A 19,686-nucleotide genomic window follows, 5' to 3' on the forward strand; every position below is an offset into this window, starting at 1 on the left:
ACTTAAGCAAATAATGTTGGAACTTTTTAAAACTTGAATAGTAAAATTACAACTTTAACCAATAGAGTTGCAACTTTTTCAATTTCTAACCAGTAAAGTTGCAACTTTTGAAACTTTGACAAGTAAAATTGCAACGTAAACTTATAAATATGCAACTTTTAAGAAACTTTGATGAGTACCGTTGCAACTTAAACAAATAAAGTTGCAACTTTTTAAACTTAAATTAGTGACATTACAACTTTTACTATTAAAGTTGCAACTTTTTAAATGTCATACAGTAGAGTTGCAACTTCATAAACTTGAAACAATATTGTTGCAACTTCTTAAATTTTAACCAATAAAGTTGCAACTTTTGATACTTTAATGAGTAAAATTGCAACGTAAACATTTGAATATGCAACTTTGAGTAAACTTTGATTTGTACAGTTGCAACTTAAACAAATAATTTGCAACTTTTTATATTTGATTAGTAAAGTTACAACATTAATCAAAAAAGTTGCAACTTTTTAAACTTAGATTAGTGAAATTACATTTTCAATCAATAGAGTTGCAACTTTTTAAAAATTGATGAGTAAAGTTGCAACGTTAACCAATAAAGTTGCTACTTTTTAAACTTCATACAAAAGACTTGCAACTTCAAGAACTTTAAACAATAATGTTGCAAATTCTTACATTTATAACCAGTAAAGTTGCAACTTTTTCAACTTTGATGAGTAAAATTGCAACAAAAACTTTGGGGCTGCACGGTGGCGCAGTGGTTAGCGCTCTTGCCTCACAGCGAGAAGGCCCCGGTTCGAATCCTGGCTGGGACCTTTCTGTGTGGAGTTTGCATGTTCTCCCCGTGCATGCGTGGGTTTTCACCGGGGACTCCGGCTTCCTCCCACCGTCCAAAAACATGCTTCATAGGTTAATTGGTGACTCTAAATTGCCCCTAGGTGTGAATGTGAGAGTGAATGGGTGTGTGATTGAGGCCCTGAGACAGACTGGAGACCTGTCCAGGGTGTACCCCGCCTTCGCCCTTCAGTAGCCGGGATAGGCTCCGGCACCCCCGCGACCCCGAAAGGGACGAAGCGGTCAAGAAAATGGATGGATAATAAACTTTGATGAGTACAGTTGCAACTTAAACAAATAAAGTTGCAACTTTTTAAAACTTGAATAGTAAATTTACAACTTTAACCAATGGAGTTGCAACTTTTTAAGCATTGATGAGTAAAATTACGACGTGAACCATTAAAGGTACTGCTTTTTAAACTCAAATTAGTGACGTTACAACTTTTACCAATAAAGTTGCTACTTTTTCATACAGTAGAGTTGCAACTTCATGAACTTTAAACAATAATGTTGCGACTTCTTAAATTTTAACCAATAAAGTTGCAACTTTTTAAACTTTGACAAGTAAGATTGCAACGTAAACTTATAAATATGCAACTTTCCATAAACTTTGACGAGTACAGTTGCAACTTAAACAAATAAAGTTGCAACTTTTGAAACTCAATAAGTAAAATTACAAATTTTACCAATAGTTTCAACTGTTTTAACATTGAAGAGTAAAGTTATATCGTGAACCAATGAAGTTGCTACTTTTTTAACTTTAAACAAATAAAGCTGCACCTTAATAAACTTAACAATGAAGCTGTTTCTTTTTCATTTTGCAAAAATGTCCCTGGAATTGTCGGTAACTGTAAAATAATGAACAACAGATGTGGCAACGCTATTTTTGCAGGAAATGACATCACAACAGTTTTGATAGATTGAAACAAAACAAGTCAGGAAACCGAAGCATTGAGTGTTTTAGAAGAAGTCTAACACAATAATTTGATGATTATCTGTTAATCAAAATATTATACACTCAATCTGGACCAGTTCAAAATAATCTAATAGTGATCAGAAATCCCCCCCTCATCAATCTGACTTTCTAGTCACAACAATTTTTAGTATTTGGAGATATTTTCAACCTATCAGTGTTAAGACTGACTAGTCTGAGCCGAGTCGGCCGGATGTGTCAAACTTTCCTCATTGAGGACCATTGTTCTGGTTTTCTTGCCTGTGGTTTTATTGATAATCCAGATTAGATTTGTTAGCCAGTAAGAAGAAACCTATCTCAATGATTTGAGTTTTCTTAACTCGTCTTCTTCACAACATTTTGTTCAGAAGAACCTGAAGCTCCTAAAACAGAATGTGAGCAGCACAGAGAGCGCGCCATTTCTTCAAGTCAAGATGGCGGCCCTGCAGTGGGAGGGTTTGTCCCCCAATGCGACGCAGAAGGACGCTATCTGTCCCAGCAGGTACAGGAGTGTTTGGGATTTGTGTGTTCTTAAACTGTGGAGTTTCTGTTCATGGTATTCTTGAATTGTTTCAGTGCCACGGCTCTACCGGACACTGTTGGTGTGTTGACAGCAGGGGACAGGAGAGGCCAGGAACCAGGACGCCACCTGGAGTCACACGAGTGGACTGTGATAGGAGACCAGGTGAGGCGATGGATTGTGGTGGACTAAATCAGGATTTTCTTTAACCCTTTTGAGGAAACTTATATTTATATTTATATATATATATATATATATATATATATATATATATATATATATATATATATATATGGTACCACTGTGGATTGCAAAAAAATGGTCTGCAATCTTCTGCTGTACCAGAACCACTAGCTAGGAAGGTCCTACCACTCTTTTAGAGAGTGTCAGGACTTCTTTCAGATGTGAACAAAGGTGAGACGAAAACCTTTTATTAATAAAAAGCAAGATGTGCAGCAGATTTTTAAATAATTTATGGATCCAAAGGAGATCCTGAGTGTCTGAAGAAGGAGAACAAAAGGAGACCTCCCTAATAATGTAGAGATCACCCTATATGCTCAGAAGTAGGGGTATTTTCTGTAAACATGTAATCCCCAAACAGGTAAGTCTATGATTTTACCTTGATCCTTAATTGGTTATTGTCTGAAATGTAGATCAAAGGGAAAGGGAGGATTTGATTAGTCTTTGATTTTGGCCACAATCAAAAACATCAAAGCAGTTGTGTCAGATTAACCTGGAACAGTTGAAAGGTTCAGACTACACCCTCGTCTCCTCACTGGCTTGAACGGAGGCTTTTCCAAAAACTCACTTTACTCCATAAATCCCATTTACAGCCTTGCTAAAATGAGGTAAAACGAGCCATCTCTCAGTCCTGCACACATGTGGTTCTACTGTTTACCCAGAAACGTGCTAAAGCTAGCATAAGATAACCCCACTTCCTTTGTGTTAATGTTTAGGTTTTGTTGGACCAGTGTTTTCTAACACAACATGCCAACTTTTGTGATCCAACACATTCTCACCCCCAAATCATCATATATGGAGGTATGGTAAGAGCCCCCTCCGCTTCACTTTTTGATGTTTTAGGTGACCCCAACTTGTCTTTTTTTGATGTGCTGGCTGTTCCCGTTAAATCAGGGGACTCCAACCTCTGGGCCGTGAACCGGTGAAAAATGAACAGCTAGCACGTCAAAACAAGGAACAGCCAGAACATTAAAAAACAGTCAACAAGTCAAAAAAAGAACAGCTAGCACGTCAAATAACAAGTAGCCATAACGTCTTGGAATTCCGAATGCGAAATCTTGGAATTCTGAGTTGGAAATCTTGGAATTACGTATGGGGAATCCTGGAATTCCAAATCGGGAATCTTGGAATTCCGAATGGGGAATCTTGAAATTCAAAAATGGGAATCTTTGAATTCCGAATCGGAATTCTTGGAATTCTGACTCTGGGATCTTGGAATTCCAAATGGTAAATCCTGGAATTCCGAATAGGGAATCTCTGAATCCGGAATTGGAAATTTTGGATTTCCAAATTGGGAATCTTGGAATTCCAGATGGGGAATCTCGGAATACCGAATTTGGAATCTTGGATTTCCGAATTGGGAATCTTGGAATTCCGAATGGGGAATTCTGTAATTTCAAATGATAAATCTTGGAATTCCGAATCGGGAATCTTGGAATTCTGACTCGGGTATCTTGGAATTCCGAATGGGGAATCCTGGAATTCCGAATTGGGAATCTCAGAATACCGACTCTGGCATCTTGGGAATGCTAATTTGCAGATCTTGGAATCTTGAAAGCAACGATCAAAGGAAACTAAAGAAGGATCAAAGGAAACATAAAAAACATTAAAGGAAACTTAAGAAAAATCAAAGGAAACATGAAAACAGTCAAAGGGCAAGATAAAAGGAATCTTTAGAAAGATCAAACCGAACATGAATCCCTTAATTTTGACTTAAGAATCTTGGAATTCCGAATTAGGAATCCTGGAATTCCGAATTGGGATTCTTGGAATTCCGTATGGGGAATCCTGGAATTCCGATTTGGAAATCTTGGAATTACGTATGGGGAATCCTGGAATTCCGAATCGGGAATCTCTGTATTCCGAATAGGGAATCACGAAATACCGAATTGGGAATCTCAGAATACCGACTCTGGCATCTTGGGAGTGCTAATTTGCAGATCTTAGAATTACGACCCGTGAATCTCAGAATGCCAAATGGAAGCATTAAAAACATCAAAGGGAAAGATCAAAAGAAACGTGAGAAGGGTCAAAGGAAACATGGAAAATATCAAAAGCAACTATCAAAAGAAATGTGAGAAGGATCAGAGGAAATATAAAAAAAATCAAAGGAAACATGAAAACAGGGCAAGATAGAAAGATCAAACCAAACATAAATCCCTTAAGAATTCCGAATTGGGAATCTTGAAATTCCGAATTGGGAATTCTGGAATCCCAAATCAGGAATCTCGGAATCTTCTAATCGGAATCTCGGAATTTCAAATTGGGAATCTTGGAATTCCAAATTGTGAATCTTGGAATTCCGTATGGGGAATCTCGGAATTCCGAATTGGGAATCTCGGAATTCCGAATTGTGAATCTTGGAATTACGTATGGGGAATCCTGGAATCCCGAATCGGGAATCTTGGAATTCCGAATTAGGAATCTTGGAATCCCGAATCGTGAATCTTGGAGTTCCAAATTAGGAATCCTGGAATTACAAATTGGGAATGTTGGAATTCCGAATCTGGAATCTCGGAATTCTGAATCGTTAATCTTGGAGTTCCGAATTGGGAATCCTGGAATTCCGAATTGGGAATATTGGAATTCCTAATTCGGAATCCTGGAATTCCAAATTGGGAATCTTTGAATTCAGAATTGGGAATATTGGAATTCCCAATGGGGAATCCTGGAATTCCAAATCAGGAATCTCGGAATTCCGAATTGGGAATCTTGGAATTCCAAATTGGGAATCTTGGAATTCCAAATTGGGAATCTTGGAATTCCGAAATGGGAATCTTGGAATTCCGAATTGGGGAATTTTGTCATTTTGAAATGGGAATCTTTAAATTTCAAATGAGGAATCTTGGAATTCCGAATTGGGAATCTGGGAATTCTGACTCGTCGGAAAAAGAACAGCCAGCACCTCAAAAAATGAACACTCAACAAGTCAAAAAAAGAAGTCAAAATGTCAAACGAACACCCAACGCGTCAAACAACAAACAGCCGTAACGTCAAAAAATGTAAACATCCATCACGTCAACAAAAATGAACAGCCAAAACATAAAAAACACGAATAGCCAGCACGCCAAAAAACAAACCCCCAGAACACCAAAAAGACAAACAGCACGTCAAAAAATGAACAGTCAAAATGTCAAAAAACGAATAACCAGAATCTTAACAAAAACAAACAGCCAGCACATCATAAAACAAACAGCAAGTAAAAAAACGAACAGCCAGCATGTCAAAAAATGATAAGTTGGGAACACCCGTCAAAAAGTGACGTGGAGGGGGCCAAACGTCCTGAACCAAACGTCCATATACAGCATGAGGAGTTGGGAATGTGTAGTCCAGTCAGACTCACTATAGGCGTAGCAGCGGTGCTCCATTTTGGTAGGAGTCGCCCGTTTTTTAGCGAACCTACATCTGAAACTGAAAACCAACACAGTAAATCTTATATCTTAAATCGTCTAAAGTCGAAGACAAAATCTAACGTTTAATAGATCCGTTTGATCTGATAAAAGTAACTAAACGCATTCCCTCTTTGTTCCCACGCCTCCTCCTCTGCGCCGTTAAATCTGACTTTCCAAAGGAGGGACGAACAGACTAATGTAAACACAAGCAGAAACCTGAAGTAGTTTCAGTTTTTAATCCCTTCAGTGAAGTGGAAGGATTTCAAGACGGTAAACAGTTTTCCTCTTTAAACATTCACACACCATAAACACTGCTCGCCACCTGTCGGCCCGCCACAGACTGATCCAACTACAAAAACAGCTGATGTATGTGGACGGGGTCGTTTGTAGATCATCCAAAGATCTAAAAGGGGATTTTTGTGTTTGCTGCAGATCCGGTGCCTCCGTACACTCGCCCTGAAAGCGTGTGTGAACGATGGAGGGCCAGTTTGATGGAGCACTACGGCGGAAAGCCCGAGCCGCAGCAGTATTTACCCCAGTGCCAGTCGGACGGAGAGTTCAGGTACATCCCCCTCCAGAATCCTCTTTCTTAAGCCAAACAGGTCCATGAGAAAAGGATTCTGCTGGTTCTTGTTCCCACAGTCCGGTTCAGTGCTACGGGGAGACCACGTACTGTTGGTGTGTGGACCAGGACGGACGGGAGGTTGCTGGGACTCGATCCCATGATGCAGTCAAGCCTGCATGTGAGTGGATCACAAGAAACATCAACAAATTCAACTCATTTTTCTTCTGACTTTTTAAAAGAAAAAAAAGGATAATTTGAATAATTTAGAATTTAAATTGAAAAAAGACAATAAATGTCTAAATTCTATTATTTGGTTAAAAAAATCTTAAAATTAGCTCAATTTAAGAAGTTGTTATGACATTTTTACAGTAATACGGAAAAAAAATTATATTTTTTTTACTTTTTGATATAAAAATAATTCTAAAATTACTTTGATTCAAGCATTTAATCAAAAACAAAAAAATAAACTCTAGTTTAAATTTCAACATATTTTTCATACAGAAAAATGTGAAAATATTTTCTAGAAGATTCAGAAGTTATGGTAGTAAATTTGAAATGTATTGTAGGATAATAACACAAATGCAAAAATATATACTTTATTGATGTTAAAAATATATTATTTTCATGACTACAAAATGTTCTCGTCAAATGTAACAGTAGGACTTCAAAATATTTTTTTTAAGTCAAATGAATAAAAAAGATCATAAATTTGAATATATATTTTCAAATCTGATGGTAAATATTTTTTATCAAAGACAAAATGTATTATTTTACCATATGATGGATTTGATCGTGTAAAATTTGAGAAAAAAAATAGAAATATGCGTAAAAAGATAAATATCGAGAACACCTAATTGTCAAAATCAAGTCAGAAATTTAAAAAAAATAATTGTAATTGTTTTAAATGTTCATAATTTTGGTATTTTCTCCTTCAACAAAAAAATAAAAAACGTTTTTTCTTACCTAAATAATTCTCTACCTAGGTCTCCCATCAGTGGCTCCGCCCACAGTGCTTCCATTGCCCCGCCCTGATGTGACTCCTCCCACACATGCTGACGTCACACTGCTGTACGCTCAGGGGCAGAAAATTGGCGCCCTCCCTCTGAACGGGACGAGGATTCATGCGAACCGCTCCTCGACGCTGTTGACTCTACATGTAAGAGTCTCTGTGTAATCATGTGATGTTACTTTACAACCCACACGGGAGTTTTGGAGTTCCCCTTTGATCTAGTAAAGATAACATTTCTCGTGAGTCAGAGGGAACTGTAAATTTGTCCATTTTTACGTCCAGGGTTCCATTGTTGTCGGCATCGCCTACGACTGCAGAGAAAACCACGTTTATTGGACCGACTTGTCTGCCAGAACCATAAACCGAGCCTTCATGGTCTCTGGAGCAGAGCCCGAGATACTCATCAGCTCCAGTAAGAGATCATCTCCCGGCGGTGGTTTGAATCCTTAAATGGTATTGATGTTTCTAATGTGGCCTTCTTGCTCCCTGGAGATCTGGTCAGTCCGGAGGGTTTGGCCGTAGACGTCCAGCGTAGGTTGATGTTTTGGGTCGACTCGTCGCCTGATATCATTGAAGTCGCCAACTTGGACGGCAGCCAAAGACGGACGCTGTTTGATAAGGACTTGGTCAACCCCAGAGCCATCATAGTGGTTTCCTCCAAAGGGTGAGACCGTTTTCCATTCCTTCTTATTTGGAGTTTATTTTTATGTAGCAAAGGATTGTCCATCAAATTGTGTGTGTATTTGTCAAGTATGCTTGTGTTCTTTTGTAGTAAGATGATGATAAATGCTGAGCGGATATTAATGTAGAGTGTCGCTGCATCATAAAAATTATGCTTTTTTTCATCTTCATTAGCTACGTTTCCATAACTCGTGCGTAAAACTTTATCGAAATTCTAGAAATGACAAAAAACACATTTTCACCGTACACTATTTCTATTAAATCGTAATTATGAGAATAAACACGACCCAACTTATGTGAGAAGTAATTCAAAGACATGGTGACTGATATGAACTTTGATTTACAGAAGATACCTTCACATTTCTGTTACGGTACTAGAGCTAATCTCTCAAATTTACAAGATTTAATGCTATAAATGGACATGATTTTTATTCTTAATAATTTAAGACTTAAATCTTGTCTTATAACTTTTTCCAAATTTTCCTAATTTTGTAAATTTACAAGATTTAAAGTTGTAAATTTAAGATTTTTTACTCGTCAATTTGCAACTTTAGTCTCGTCATAATCCTTTTTCTTTAATCATCCTAATCTCGTAAATTTACAACATTTAAAGTAGTAAATTTGATTTTTTTCTCTCGTAAAGTTACGACTTTAATCTTGTAACTTTCATAATTTTAATGGTTCTAATGTAAAAAAAATTCAAGATTTAAAGTTGTATATTTACATTTTTTTGTAAATATTTCATCTTTAATCTTGTCATATACCTTTTTATATTTTCCTAATCTCATAATTTTACAAGATATAAAGTTGAACGAAAAAAAAATTTCTCTCGTAAATTTGCAGCTTTAATCCTGTTATTTTCCCCTTTTTTTTATCGTCCTAATCTTATAAATTAACAAGATTTAAAGTTGTAGATTTACAATTTTTTTTCTTGCAATTTTTTTACTTTTACTGTATCTTGCAAGATTACATTTTTGGGTCCTAATCTCTTAAATGTATAAGTTTTAAAATTGTAAGTTTACAATTTTTTTTCTTGTAAATTTGGTGCTTTAATCTTGTAATAGTCATTTTTTTAATGGTTCTAATCTCGTAAATTTAAGAGATTCAAAGTTGTAAAATTATGATTTTTTTCTTGTAAACTTAAGACTTTAATATTCCTTTTTTTAATAGTCCTAATCTCGTAAATTTGCTACATTTAAAGTTGTAAATTCACAATTTTTTCCTTGTAAATTTGTGACTTTAATCTTGCAATATTTTTTTGTTACTGGTCCTAATCTCGTAAATTTACAAGATTTAAAGTTTTAAATTCAAACATTTTATTCCTATAAATTTTCAACTTTAATCCTGAGAGATTACTTTTTTTGGTCCTAATCTCTTAGATTTTAGAGTTTTAAAATTGTGAATTTATCAATTTTCTTTCTTGAAAATTTGTTACTTTAATTTAGTCTTATTTCATATTTTTAATGGTCCTATGTAAAATTTTTTGTTTTAAGAATTTGTGACTTACCTTAACATTATTTTTTTTAATCGTCATAAATTTACTAAACTTAATGTTTAAATTAAAGATTTTTCTCTCTTAAATTTATGACTATTATTTTGTAATATTACTTCTTTTTGGTCCTAATCTCTTTAATTCACGAGATTTAGTTGTAAATGTACTATTTTTTTCTTGTAAATTAGCAACTTTAATCTCGAAATATTACTTTTTTTAATCCTAATCTCTTAAATTAACAAGATTTGACTTTTTTTCCCCAGAATTTTGTGACTTTAATCTTGTAATATTGATGTTTTTCACACATTTACTAGCTTTTTCTCTTAAATTTCTACTTTAATCTTTAATCTTGTAATATTATAATTAATATATATATATATATATATATATATATATAGGTTGTCCTAATGCTCCATCATATTTTTTTTATTCCGATGATGCCGTAGAGAAACCCGTCAGGAATTTTAGAGCTACAGAAGACTGTTTTTGCTTCCCAAAGAAGCCAGTAAACATGTGTTTAAAGACAGGGCTTCACATCGGACACAACTTCACCTAAACACCATCATTTACCTCTTTGGAAAAAATGTCCAGAAATGGTTAAGTGTCCGTTGTAAAACACTGGAGCGCTTGAGTCTGGATTTCTCCCATAATAGAAACAAACATCCTGGAGGAGATCCACTGAGACGCAGTGAGTCATGTTGGGGTTTCGGTGTCACCGGAAAACACACGGTTCTCAGCCCACCATTAAGACTGACAAATCATACAAAAGCCTGTGAGTCAACATGGTGTGTACTGAATACACCAAGAGTACAAGCCCTTCTTTACGTCATAGGAGTGATTTAATGAACAAACCTGACTACTATTAATCACGATGAAAGCAGCTGGAGAAGCATCTGCTTTCCATCATCACATTACAATAATCAACAAGCAGGGTTTTTATGAATCACAGAGGATTTTGAGAAGGTGCTGAAGACCCTGAACTCCACGCCCAGAAATGGAGTCCACATGGAAACGTTAGCGTCACAATCATCTGAGTGTCTGATGATCCTCCCTGCAGCACTCTGTACTGGACAGACTGGAACAGAGAGGCTCCAAAGATCGAGAGCTCGACGGTGAACGGCCAGAACCGCAGAGTGGTGGTGTCCGATGGGATCGGATTGCCAAACGCGCTGACCTACGACTACTCCACGGATCAGGTCTGCTGGGCCGATGCAGGTAAACGTGAACCAGTCATTTTTAATTAGACTTCATAAAGTCTTTTAGAATTGTATTTTTTTACGACTGTAAGCTGTACGATGTAAAGATTGTTGCGTTTTTAGAATTAAAGCCGTTTAAGTAACTTAAAATTTTACTGAAAAAGTAACTAAAAAACATACGCTCCTTAACATACCGCAACATTTCAGTCGTTTATGTGCTTAACGTGAATCAGCTGACTCCAAATTCGTATCAGCTTAGCACAATACTCAACACATTAGAAACGACAGAATTAGCTGGAATTCCGCTAACTGCGCTAGCAGCTGAATAGGTACGCTAGTTGATAGAATGTCAACACTGGAGCCAAAGCTACGTTTTTAACGTTTTTTTTTAGTAGAATACAAAGCAAACGTCTCTGTCAACTGAACTCATAAATATATTAACTGACTTAAAAAAAAAAAAAAAAACTGGTAGCAATTAGAAATTGTGCCCTTCTTACACCACCTAGTGGTCGTTAAAAGAACTGCATTTTTTTTTTTTTAATAATTTCTGAGTTAGCTTAGATTTTGTGAACAGAATGTGGAATGCTTTCTCTGTAGATGTTTATGAGACATCTCAAACCTTCCTTCTGAAACCCTAACAGACCCAACAGTTGTTGCCCTGAGAGATACTAGCAGGTTAACCCTTTAAAGCCCACCACAATTTAAGTTTTTTATTGATATTTAATTATTAATCCTGATACAACGTATGACTTGTCAAAAAATATTGTTCAGGAAAAAAAAAGCACCTTATTTATCCATTGTCTCAAATTTGATTTTCGCATTTTTAACTTGGTGGAACTGTATTATAAATAATTAATTATCAACAAAATTAGCATTTTTTCAATACAGCAAGTAGTTATTTAAAAAAAAGAATAAGAAGATGATAGCTAATATCAACCTAAAGTTGAGAAAATTAGCTAAACATTTTCCCGCCAAAACTAGTTTTGAGAAGTCATGGGGGCAGCCATTTTGAAATGAGCTGGAAAAGTCCTTCTACTGCCCCTAGTGGAATGACAATGCACTGCAAGGTAGAAATCATAGACTAAGTCATATACAATGGGGTTTTAAGGAAAGTTTTTATAATGTTAATGAGATAGAGGTCTCAAAATTATATGTATCAAATATGATACAAATGGTTATATAGGGTTAAAGTACCAAAGACGGTCTTCAGCCTCCAGGCCATGAGACAGTTAGATAACCCACATTTTTTCTTTTTTTTTTTAATTATCTGATTCTAAAGGAAGTTTTATTTTGGAAAACTACACCCGACTCATTCTCGACGCATTTCAAGTCGCTCACTTACGTGGGGAAAACCGTCTAAAGTTGCTGAACCAACCGTTAAATTGAAACCCTTAAGCTAGCAACGCTAGCAAAATCAATCATATTTGGAAAGTTCATTGTAGCAGAGAACAGCCAGAGAGTAAACAGAAGTGACTTCAAAATAAAAGAAACAGACAAATTACAGGAATTTTTACTCCAAAAGTTGTTCCCACACTACATAATATTGCAGGATATTCATCTGTCCAGTGTTGCCGCTAATAAAGCTGTAAAAAAACGTGAATTCATGTTTGGTTTAAAAAAGTTTAAATTAGCTATAGATATTTTACAGAGGATGAAGATACATTTTTACCCTCAAAAGTTAAAGAAAACTGGAAGCCAAAATAAAAAAAAAAAAAAACACTCACTTTAGCCTCGTACAGACCGGTCAGAAAAAGCCTGAAAAAGGCCGATCACTGATCTACAGTGAAATCGGTTTAAATGTTTACAGCACGGCGTTTCTACTTCCAGGTACGAAGCGTTTAGAGTGCGTCTCTCCAAACGGCTCCGGCAGAAGAGTGATCCATCCCAACCTGAACTACCCGTTCAGCATGGTCTACTACAGAGACCACTTCTACTACACAGACTGGAGGAGGTACCGCCCCCAACCGTCTTCACACTTCCATCCAGAAACCCACGTTCTCACGTTCTCGTGTGTCTCCTCACAGGGACGGCGTGATCGCAGTGAACAGAGACAGCAGCAAGTTTACGGAGGAGTACCTACCTGACCAGCGCTCACACCTGTACGGCATCGCTGTAGCAACCAACCACTGTCTACCAGGTAACAGTCATGGGGGTGTCCGTTTCCAGATTCCCAACACTACCAGATAGTTTTATATAAATGATGAAAGAAAATGATCAGCAACAAACTAAAACATATTTGAGTTCCAGTCGTCAACTCAAAATTGTTTTGTTTCCATAGATTTGTTGGTTTATTTTCCGCTTTTTCTTAATTTATTGATATAAATAATCTTCTCACACATTCAGCTGTGAGTTTTCAACCCAATTCTGTTTGTACTGGATCAGTTTTGGTTAAAAACATTACCTAAAGTTTGCTCCGCCCACCCGAAGGCTTTTAGAACTACTGTAACTCTTGGACTTTTTACACGATCAACGTGAATCATCCGATTCTCTCGTAGAGAAAAATTAACAACAAACAATAAAAATCCCTTAAAACAATTAAACAAAAGATTATTTTTAAATTGTAGTTTTAAATTGAAGCTAAAAACTTAAGATGGAATTATTAAATATAATAAAATTTGTGTTAAATCTAGAGATGTTGCCAGCGACACCTACATTTCACGTTTTGGACTATTATAACTCTTCAACTTTTTATGGGATCATCATGAATTATCAGACTCTCGTAGATAAAAGCAGTTTTTCACTGATGTGCAATGCACTACTAATGTAAAATTTCTGCATAATGACTCAAAGTTGATTTTCTCTGCGACAGAATGCACTTAATCTATGTTAATTAGCGTAGGAGTGAATGAAATTGCTCTCTCCTGACTCCAGTGGTCAGTTGAGGTACTGCAATGATAAATATTTGCTATTTTCTCTCCAATTCTGGAGCCAAGGAGGGGGCGTGGCCGATTTTTGAATCCAGTCCAGCTTTAGTGATAAAGTAATTAGCAACAAACAAGAAGAACCTCTTAAAATAATAAAATATGAAATAAATTATTAAATTGAAGCTAAAAACCAAAGATAAAGAGAATAATAGATGGGATGAAATGTACAAAAAGAACAGTTTGAACCTAAAAAAATTACTAATTGATCCAGAATTGAACAAGTAGAAGTAAAACTGTGCGCTCAATAATAGATTTGATTTTAAAATAATAAACTGTGGATTGCCTTTACTCCAGTTCTGCAACAAAAACCAGAAAATGTGAGATTTCTACGGATTCCAGTGTTTTCCTCCACCGTCGCCGTAGCAACCTGCACCCATAGGTGTGTTTGGCTCCAGTAGTCGGTGATTACACAGCTGTGCGGGACCCTCCGCTTGTGATCAGTGCAGCCCAGACCAAAGAGCGGTGATTACACAGCTGTCTGCGCACCTCTACCTGTGTTTTTGCTTCATCCCGTTTGATGTGCGCAGAAGCCCCTCCCCCCTAAAGCCTTCCCTTTTAAGCACCTTCAAACGCGCCGTAATCCCTAAAGCGGCGTCCCGGAGCAGAAAGCGACACCGGCATCTGGAAGAGGTGGTGATCCCTTAAACGTCGTCCTAAAGACGCTCCTGTGTGTCCCGCTTCACAGGGAGCCACTAACCAGCAGCCGGCAGCTATAGGAGGGGCCTATCGGTGCTACAGAGGCAGGAGACGGTCCGGGAGGAGCCGCTCCCCTCCACCCGCTCTGAAGATGTAACCCAAAAGTTCTGTACATTTGTTTTATACCTCATTTCTAAAGTTTTTACTGTATTTTTTTATGTTTTTGTATCGATTAAAAGCCACAATCACCTAAAGATTGTCCGACTCTGAGGCCAAACGTCACCAAAAAGAGGGAAGAAATAAACGGAGAAACTGCCTGAACTCACCTCTGCACTAACTCCTCACCTTGTTTTTTTTGGTTTGCTGCATTTTCAGTCCTCCATCTGCCGATGAGATATTTATAACAATAAAATGTGATCTGATACTTGACAACGTCTTGAGAGCTTGTTAATATGGTGAAAAGAAGACCTACGGGAGCCTGTGAGGAACATTTGCTTCATAACCGTTTATTTCAGCTTTTTTCTGCAGAAAGCAAAAAAAAAAAAACACAAACGTGTGTGAGAGGAAGACACGACGGCAGGACGGGTTCCAACTCCAGCCTCTGCAGAGATCAGTTTTTAATAAACTGAAGTTTTGCTTCATCTCATGCGAAAAACAAAAACAAAAAAAACCAACAAAAAAAGTCCTCCTTTATGGCAACAAAAACTCGTTTCTATTCTTTCCTCGCCGCCTCTCATCTGCCGACCTTCCCCAGCCGGTGGTCTGTCTTGGGGTCGGCGATGATGGCCTGCACAGCGACGATGGCCTCATTGATCTTCGTCTGCAGCTCGCGCAGCTCCTCGATGTGCAGCAGCCGCAGAATCTGCGCCGCCTCGTTCAGCGTGGCGTCTGAAATGCGACCAGACGGTTGGTTGTGAAGCCCTCCCACGCCGAAAATGATCAAGAAAACTCACCTCCAGTGTCGAAACCCAGGATGTGCTTTTCTAAGGAGACCGGAACGCCCTGAGGAGACAGAGGAAAAAATATCAGAAGATCTAAGAGTGGAAACACATTCTTTTGTTTGGCTTTAATTAGCTTTTAGCTAGCTATGTTAGTTAAACTATGGTAAAAACATAGCTAACGCTCAAAACGTTTAACCCAGAGGACTGCTAGCTAAATTAAAACCATAGCTAGCTATGTTTAAAAAAAACATAGCTAGCAGTCGCTTTATGTCACATGATGCGAAAAGACAGGCGGATTTGGTTGAAAAACGAGTTGCGGACGTCAAAAATTGGCACAGACAGAGCCCAAACGTTCATATATGTATAGTTGGGAGATCACTAGCTATCTTTTTGCATTGCTAGCGGACCACTAGCTATTATGTAAAAGACATAGCTAGCAGTCAGAGCTTTTAGCCCATTAGCAAGCGGCCCGAGAAGTAACTTTGTGACGTAAAAAGGCAGGCGGATGTGGTCGAAAAACGACGAGTTGGGGTTACCCCAAAAGTCAAAAAGTGACGCAGAGAGGCCAAAACCATACGTTCATGTATGATGAGTTAGGAGTGAGAATGTGTTGCAACATGTGAACAGCCAAAGCGTGCTCTGCCCCCTCCCCCGATCGACTAGCTATATTAGCTAGCTAAGATAAAAACATGGCTAGCAGTACGAGCTTTTAACCCAATAGTTAGCTGACCACTAGCTATATTAAAAGTGTAGGTAGCTGTCAGAGGCTTAAACTTAATAGCTAGCGTATCGCTAGCTATGTTAGCTAGCTGTCAGAGGTTTTAACCTAATAGCTAGCATATCGCTAGCTGTTAAAAACGTTGCTTGCTGTCAGAGGTTTTAACCTAATAGCTAGCGTATCACTAGCTATGTTAGCTAGCTATGTTAAAAGCGTAGCTAGCTGTCAGAGGTTTTAACCTAATAGCTAGCGTATCGCTAGCTATGTTAGCTAGCTATGTTAAAAACGTAGCTAGCTGTCAGAGGTTTTAACCTAATAGCTAGCGTATTGCTAGCTTTGTTAGCTAGTTATGTTAAAAACGTAGCTAGCGGTGAGCGGTTTTAACCTAATAGCTAGCGTATCGCTAGCTATGTTAAAAATGTAGCTAGCTGTCAGGTTTTAACCTAATAGCTAGCGTATCACTAGCTATGTTAGCTAGCTATGTTAATAACGTAGCTAGCTGTCAGAGGCTTTAACCTAATAGCTAGCATATCGCTAGCTATGTTAAAAATGTAGCTAGCTGTCAGGTTTTAACCTAATAGCTAGCGTATTGCTAGCTTTGTTAGCTAGCTATGTTAAAAACGTAGCTAGCTGTCAGAGGTTTTAACCTAATAGCTAGCGTATCACTAGCTATGTTAGCTAGCTATGTTAATAACGTAGCTAGCTGTCAGAGGCTTTAACCTAATAGCTAGCGTATCGCTAGCTATGTTAGGTAGCTATGTTAAAAACATAGCTAGCTCTCTGAGCTTTTACCCAACAGCTAGCAAGCTCGAGGATCCGTTTTATGTCATGTGACGTGAAAAGACAGGTTGTGTGTTCAAAGAACTATGAGTTGGGGTTACCTCAAATGTCAAAAAGTAACCTAGAGGGGCCTGAACCATATGTCCATTTATGACGGCAAAAGTGTGCTCGGCCCCCTCCCCCGATCAACTAGCTGTGTTAGCTAGCCATGTTAAAAACATAGGTAGTGGTCCGGTCTATTAACCCGATAGCTCATGGACTGCTAGCTATGTTAGCTAGCTATGTTAAAAACATAGCTAATGGTCACTTGATGGCTGATACTGGCGTGGACATAGCGTAGTGCCGTGCCTCTGTTTACCTCTTTACTCTGGTTGGCTTTGGTGATCGCCTCCGGAGACAATCGCTCCTGGATCAGAATACGAATGGCCTAAACAGGAAAAAAAGAAGCAAAAACTAATGATAAAATCCAAATAAAAGATTAAATCATTACTATTTAGCTGGAAATAAACCCTCATTCCACCTTGAGCATGACCAGGTAATCGTCGTGTCGCTGGATCTTCAGGATGTTGGCCAGAGCCGTAACTCCTGCTTTGAAATCTGGAGAGTTGCCTGCAGAAAGTTAAAAAAAATGTGACTATTTGTTTTAGATAAAGAAAATCCATAGCAGAAGTAAAAGCGACGACTTACTGTCGAGGTTGACGAGAGGATCCACCGCTTTCTCGCTGTTCCCGGACGCCAGCGGCTGACAGTTCTTGTACTTATCAACTGATAGGAGAAATAAATAAAAGCTCATGAGCGGGTTTGCCTTTTAAGACAAAAGTGATCCAACTTGGCAGTCATAAATGATTAAAAATACAGATTTTCATTTTGTGAGCCTGCTGTAACTATACACGAAAAGACACATTTTTTAACCATTTATAGTAATTTCAGTTTGGTGGGTTTTTTTCTTATTTTACTACAAAACAAAAATGACATCATGAAAAAATATCAAGTACTTTGATAGGAATTAAAGTAATTGGGGGCCAAAAATTAAAAATGTTTTGTTGTTTGAATTAAGTTTCCTTTAGCAATTCCTCATTTTTGCTGAAGTTGGCATATTTGAGGAAGCAGCTCCCCCTAGTGTCAGAACTAAGTATTTCTATAAAACATCATAATGCAACATGCCACAAAAATCAGGCCTGTTTGGGGAAAAATGCTTATTTTTGTCAGGGGGCTTAGTAGAAATATAAGTTAATTGGAATTAATGCAATTCACAAGTTTACCAATACGTTTACCAACACTTTTCACTGTAAGTGTCTGCAAAGATGTATGCATAATATTCACAAATGTCTCTTTAAACTCTATAATTTGATTTTATATTAGAGATACTGTCAAAACAAGGTGATTTATCATCAATTTCTCAGCTCACTGGCTTTATTGTGCGCGCTCCAACAATCAAGAAGTGTGTTTGCTCTGCACACACAGGGGTGCATCTAAAATTTCTGGGGCCCTGGGCAAAAATTTAAAAAGGGCCCCCCATAGAGTTATAGTGCATGATTTTAAAAAAGTAAACAATGTTAACAACATTAAAGGCAAAAAAAATATGTAAAAATGTGCTTGATTTTAAAATAAAGTGTTTTAAAAAAGAGGGGCAAAACTGTATGCTTACTAAAAAGACAGTAATAGTGATATCTTTAAGTCAGGAATCCAAGCAATATTTTATTTTGAAAAGGTTAGTGATTTTAAACCTACTTTTTTTTAACATATCTATGCCAAATGTTTACAATTTAATTTTTCTACATTTTTATTAAAGAAGAGAAAAGAAAAAAAGGGGGAAGGGTAATTTTGGGTAAAAAACAGTAGTATGCCCCGATCTTAATTTTACAAATAGTTATTAATCATAATTTAGAATCAGATTGGGTGAGTTTCCTTTTACTATGGCTCCCTCTAGCGGACATCCAGAGTACTGCATCCCCTCAACTGCTGTTGCAGCTGCTGGATCTTACCATTATCTCCGTACTCGTAGCGCACTGCCAGGCCCAGTAACCAGTCTACGGCTTCTTTCCTCTCCTCGGAACCAAACGGGCAGTTCAGATCCTGCAGATACTGCACACACACACACAGTCAGAACCCCGTAGGTTCGGGCGGACAGGGTCGCTGCCACCGCAGCACAGCACACGCTCACCTGGTGGAAGGCTTTGGGCCAGTCCGAGCTCGGGATGTTCCTCAGGTTACCTCGGTCCTCTATCTTGTAGTGTCGGATCTTCTGGTCTTCCAGCCACACGATGCAGTTCCTGAACTGAGTCTCATCTGTAGATGCAGCTGGTCACACTTTAGAAACGCTAGAAAGCGGATCGACCCTTCAAAAAGTTCAAAACTTTACATAAACACTAAACAAATCATGAAGCTACCTGTGCCGAATTAAATAACAGTACAGAAGACTTTCAGAAGTACAAATTAAACGACATTTAGGTCTTCCTTGTGGCTATTTTGAGTAAATAACTCCCAAAGTTGCTATTTTTAGCAACGCAGTTCGGCTCCACATCGACACACGTCAGCCGGATCCGGCTAAACATCTCCGTTTTTAAGGCATTTTAACGTTTTCTTACCCGAACAATCAAATCTGTCGGGGTCGTGATAATCCAGAGCAGTCAGTTTTCTACGAAACATTTCACCTTGGAGATTTTCTGAGAGGAAAAACGTGTTTCTACGCCGCAGCAAAGCTAACACCGCTAGTTTGCTGCTAGCTGACTGTTGGAGAATCTGCGCATGCGCGACCGGAGATTACCTCTTCTGTTTCTGCCCTTCAAAATAAAGTGACGAATTATAT

The 19,686-nt window shown here is 37.8% G+C and overlaps 2 protein-coding genes across 7 annotated transcripts in view; one reads left to right on the forward strand and one right to left on the reverse strand.

Moving 5' to 3' along the window:
* The window catches only part of nid2a (nidogen 2a (osteonidogen)), a 67,167-nt gene extending 52,300 nt beyond the window's left edge, over positions 1-14,867 (forward strand). For 4 of the 5 annotated variants that reach the window (XM_024294400.2, XM_024294399.2, XM_024294401.2 and 1 more), the window contains 9 exons: positions 6,368-6,497; positions 6,578-6,678; positions 7,484-7,656; positions 7,792-7,921; positions 8,002-8,173; positions 10,740-10,897; positions 12,706-12,829; positions 12,903-13,015; positions 14,488-14,867. In XM_024294400.2, the coding sequence (XP_024150168.1) occupies positions 6,368-6,497; positions 6,578-6,678; positions 7,484-7,656; positions 7,792-7,921; positions 8,002-8,173; positions 10,740-10,897; positions 12,706-12,829; positions 12,903-13,015; positions 14,488-14,498 (1,112 nt within the window). In that variant the 3' untranslated portion in view covers positions 14,499-14,867. The remainder of the gene's footprint in view (positions 1-6,367; positions 6,498-6,577; positions 6,679-7,483; positions 7,657-7,791; positions 7,922-8,001; positions 8,174-10,739; positions 10,898-12,705; positions 12,830-12,902; positions 13,016-14,487) is intronic. The other variant, XR_002921600.2, reaches the window with a different exon arrangement.
* A 57-nt stretch (positions 14,868-14,924) lies between these two features.
* Positions 14,925-19,680, reverse strand: rtraf (RNA transcription, translation and transport factor). 2 transcript variants are annotated; one of them, XM_024294403.2, is made up of 8 exons: positions 19,466-19,680; positions 19,042-19,166; positions 18,863-18,962; positions 17,565-17,642; positions 17,398-17,486; positions 17,236-17,304; positions 15,392-15,440; positions 14,925-15,326 (listed from the first exon to the last, which is right to left on the reverse strand). In XM_024294403.2, exons 1-8 carry the CDS (start codon positions 19,524-19,526, stop codon positions 15,172-15,174), a joined length of 726 nt encoding a protein of 241 aa, XP_024150171.1. In that variant the 5' UTR covers positions 19,527-19,680; the 3' UTR covers positions 14,925-15,171. The 2 variants fall into 2 exon arrangements, with proteins under 2 accessions (XP_024150171.1, XP_024150170.1); XM_024294402.2 differs by having other exon boundaries at positions 19,042-19,178.
* Between the last annotated feature and the right edge of the window lie 6 nt (positions 19,681-19,686).

Source organism: Oryzias melastigma, linkage group LG2, assembly GCF_002922805.2.
Source record: "Oryzias melastigma strain HK-1 linkage group LG2, ASM292280v2, whole genome shotgun sequence".
Taxonomy (NCBI): Eukaryota; Metazoa; Chordata; class Actinopteri; order Beloniformes; family Adrianichthyidae; genus Oryzias; species Oryzias melastigma.

What these genes read in the sequence shown, in the direction of transcription:
- rtraf (XM_024294402.2), bottom strand. Translation starts at nt 19,526, where the DNA reads ATGTTTCGTAGAAAACTGACTGCTCTGGATTATCACGACCCCGACAGA. An exon ending in ATTACCTGGTCATGCTCAAG is followed by an intron (nt 17,305 to 17,397) that starts GTGGAATGAGGG and finishes TTTCCTGTTTAG; the next exon opens with GCCATTCGTATTCTGATCCA. An exon ending in CCTGGGTTTCGACACTGGAG is followed by an intron (nt 15,327 to 15,391) that starts GTGAGTTTTCTT and finishes GTCGCATTTCAG; the next exon opens with ACGCCACGCTGAACGAGGCG.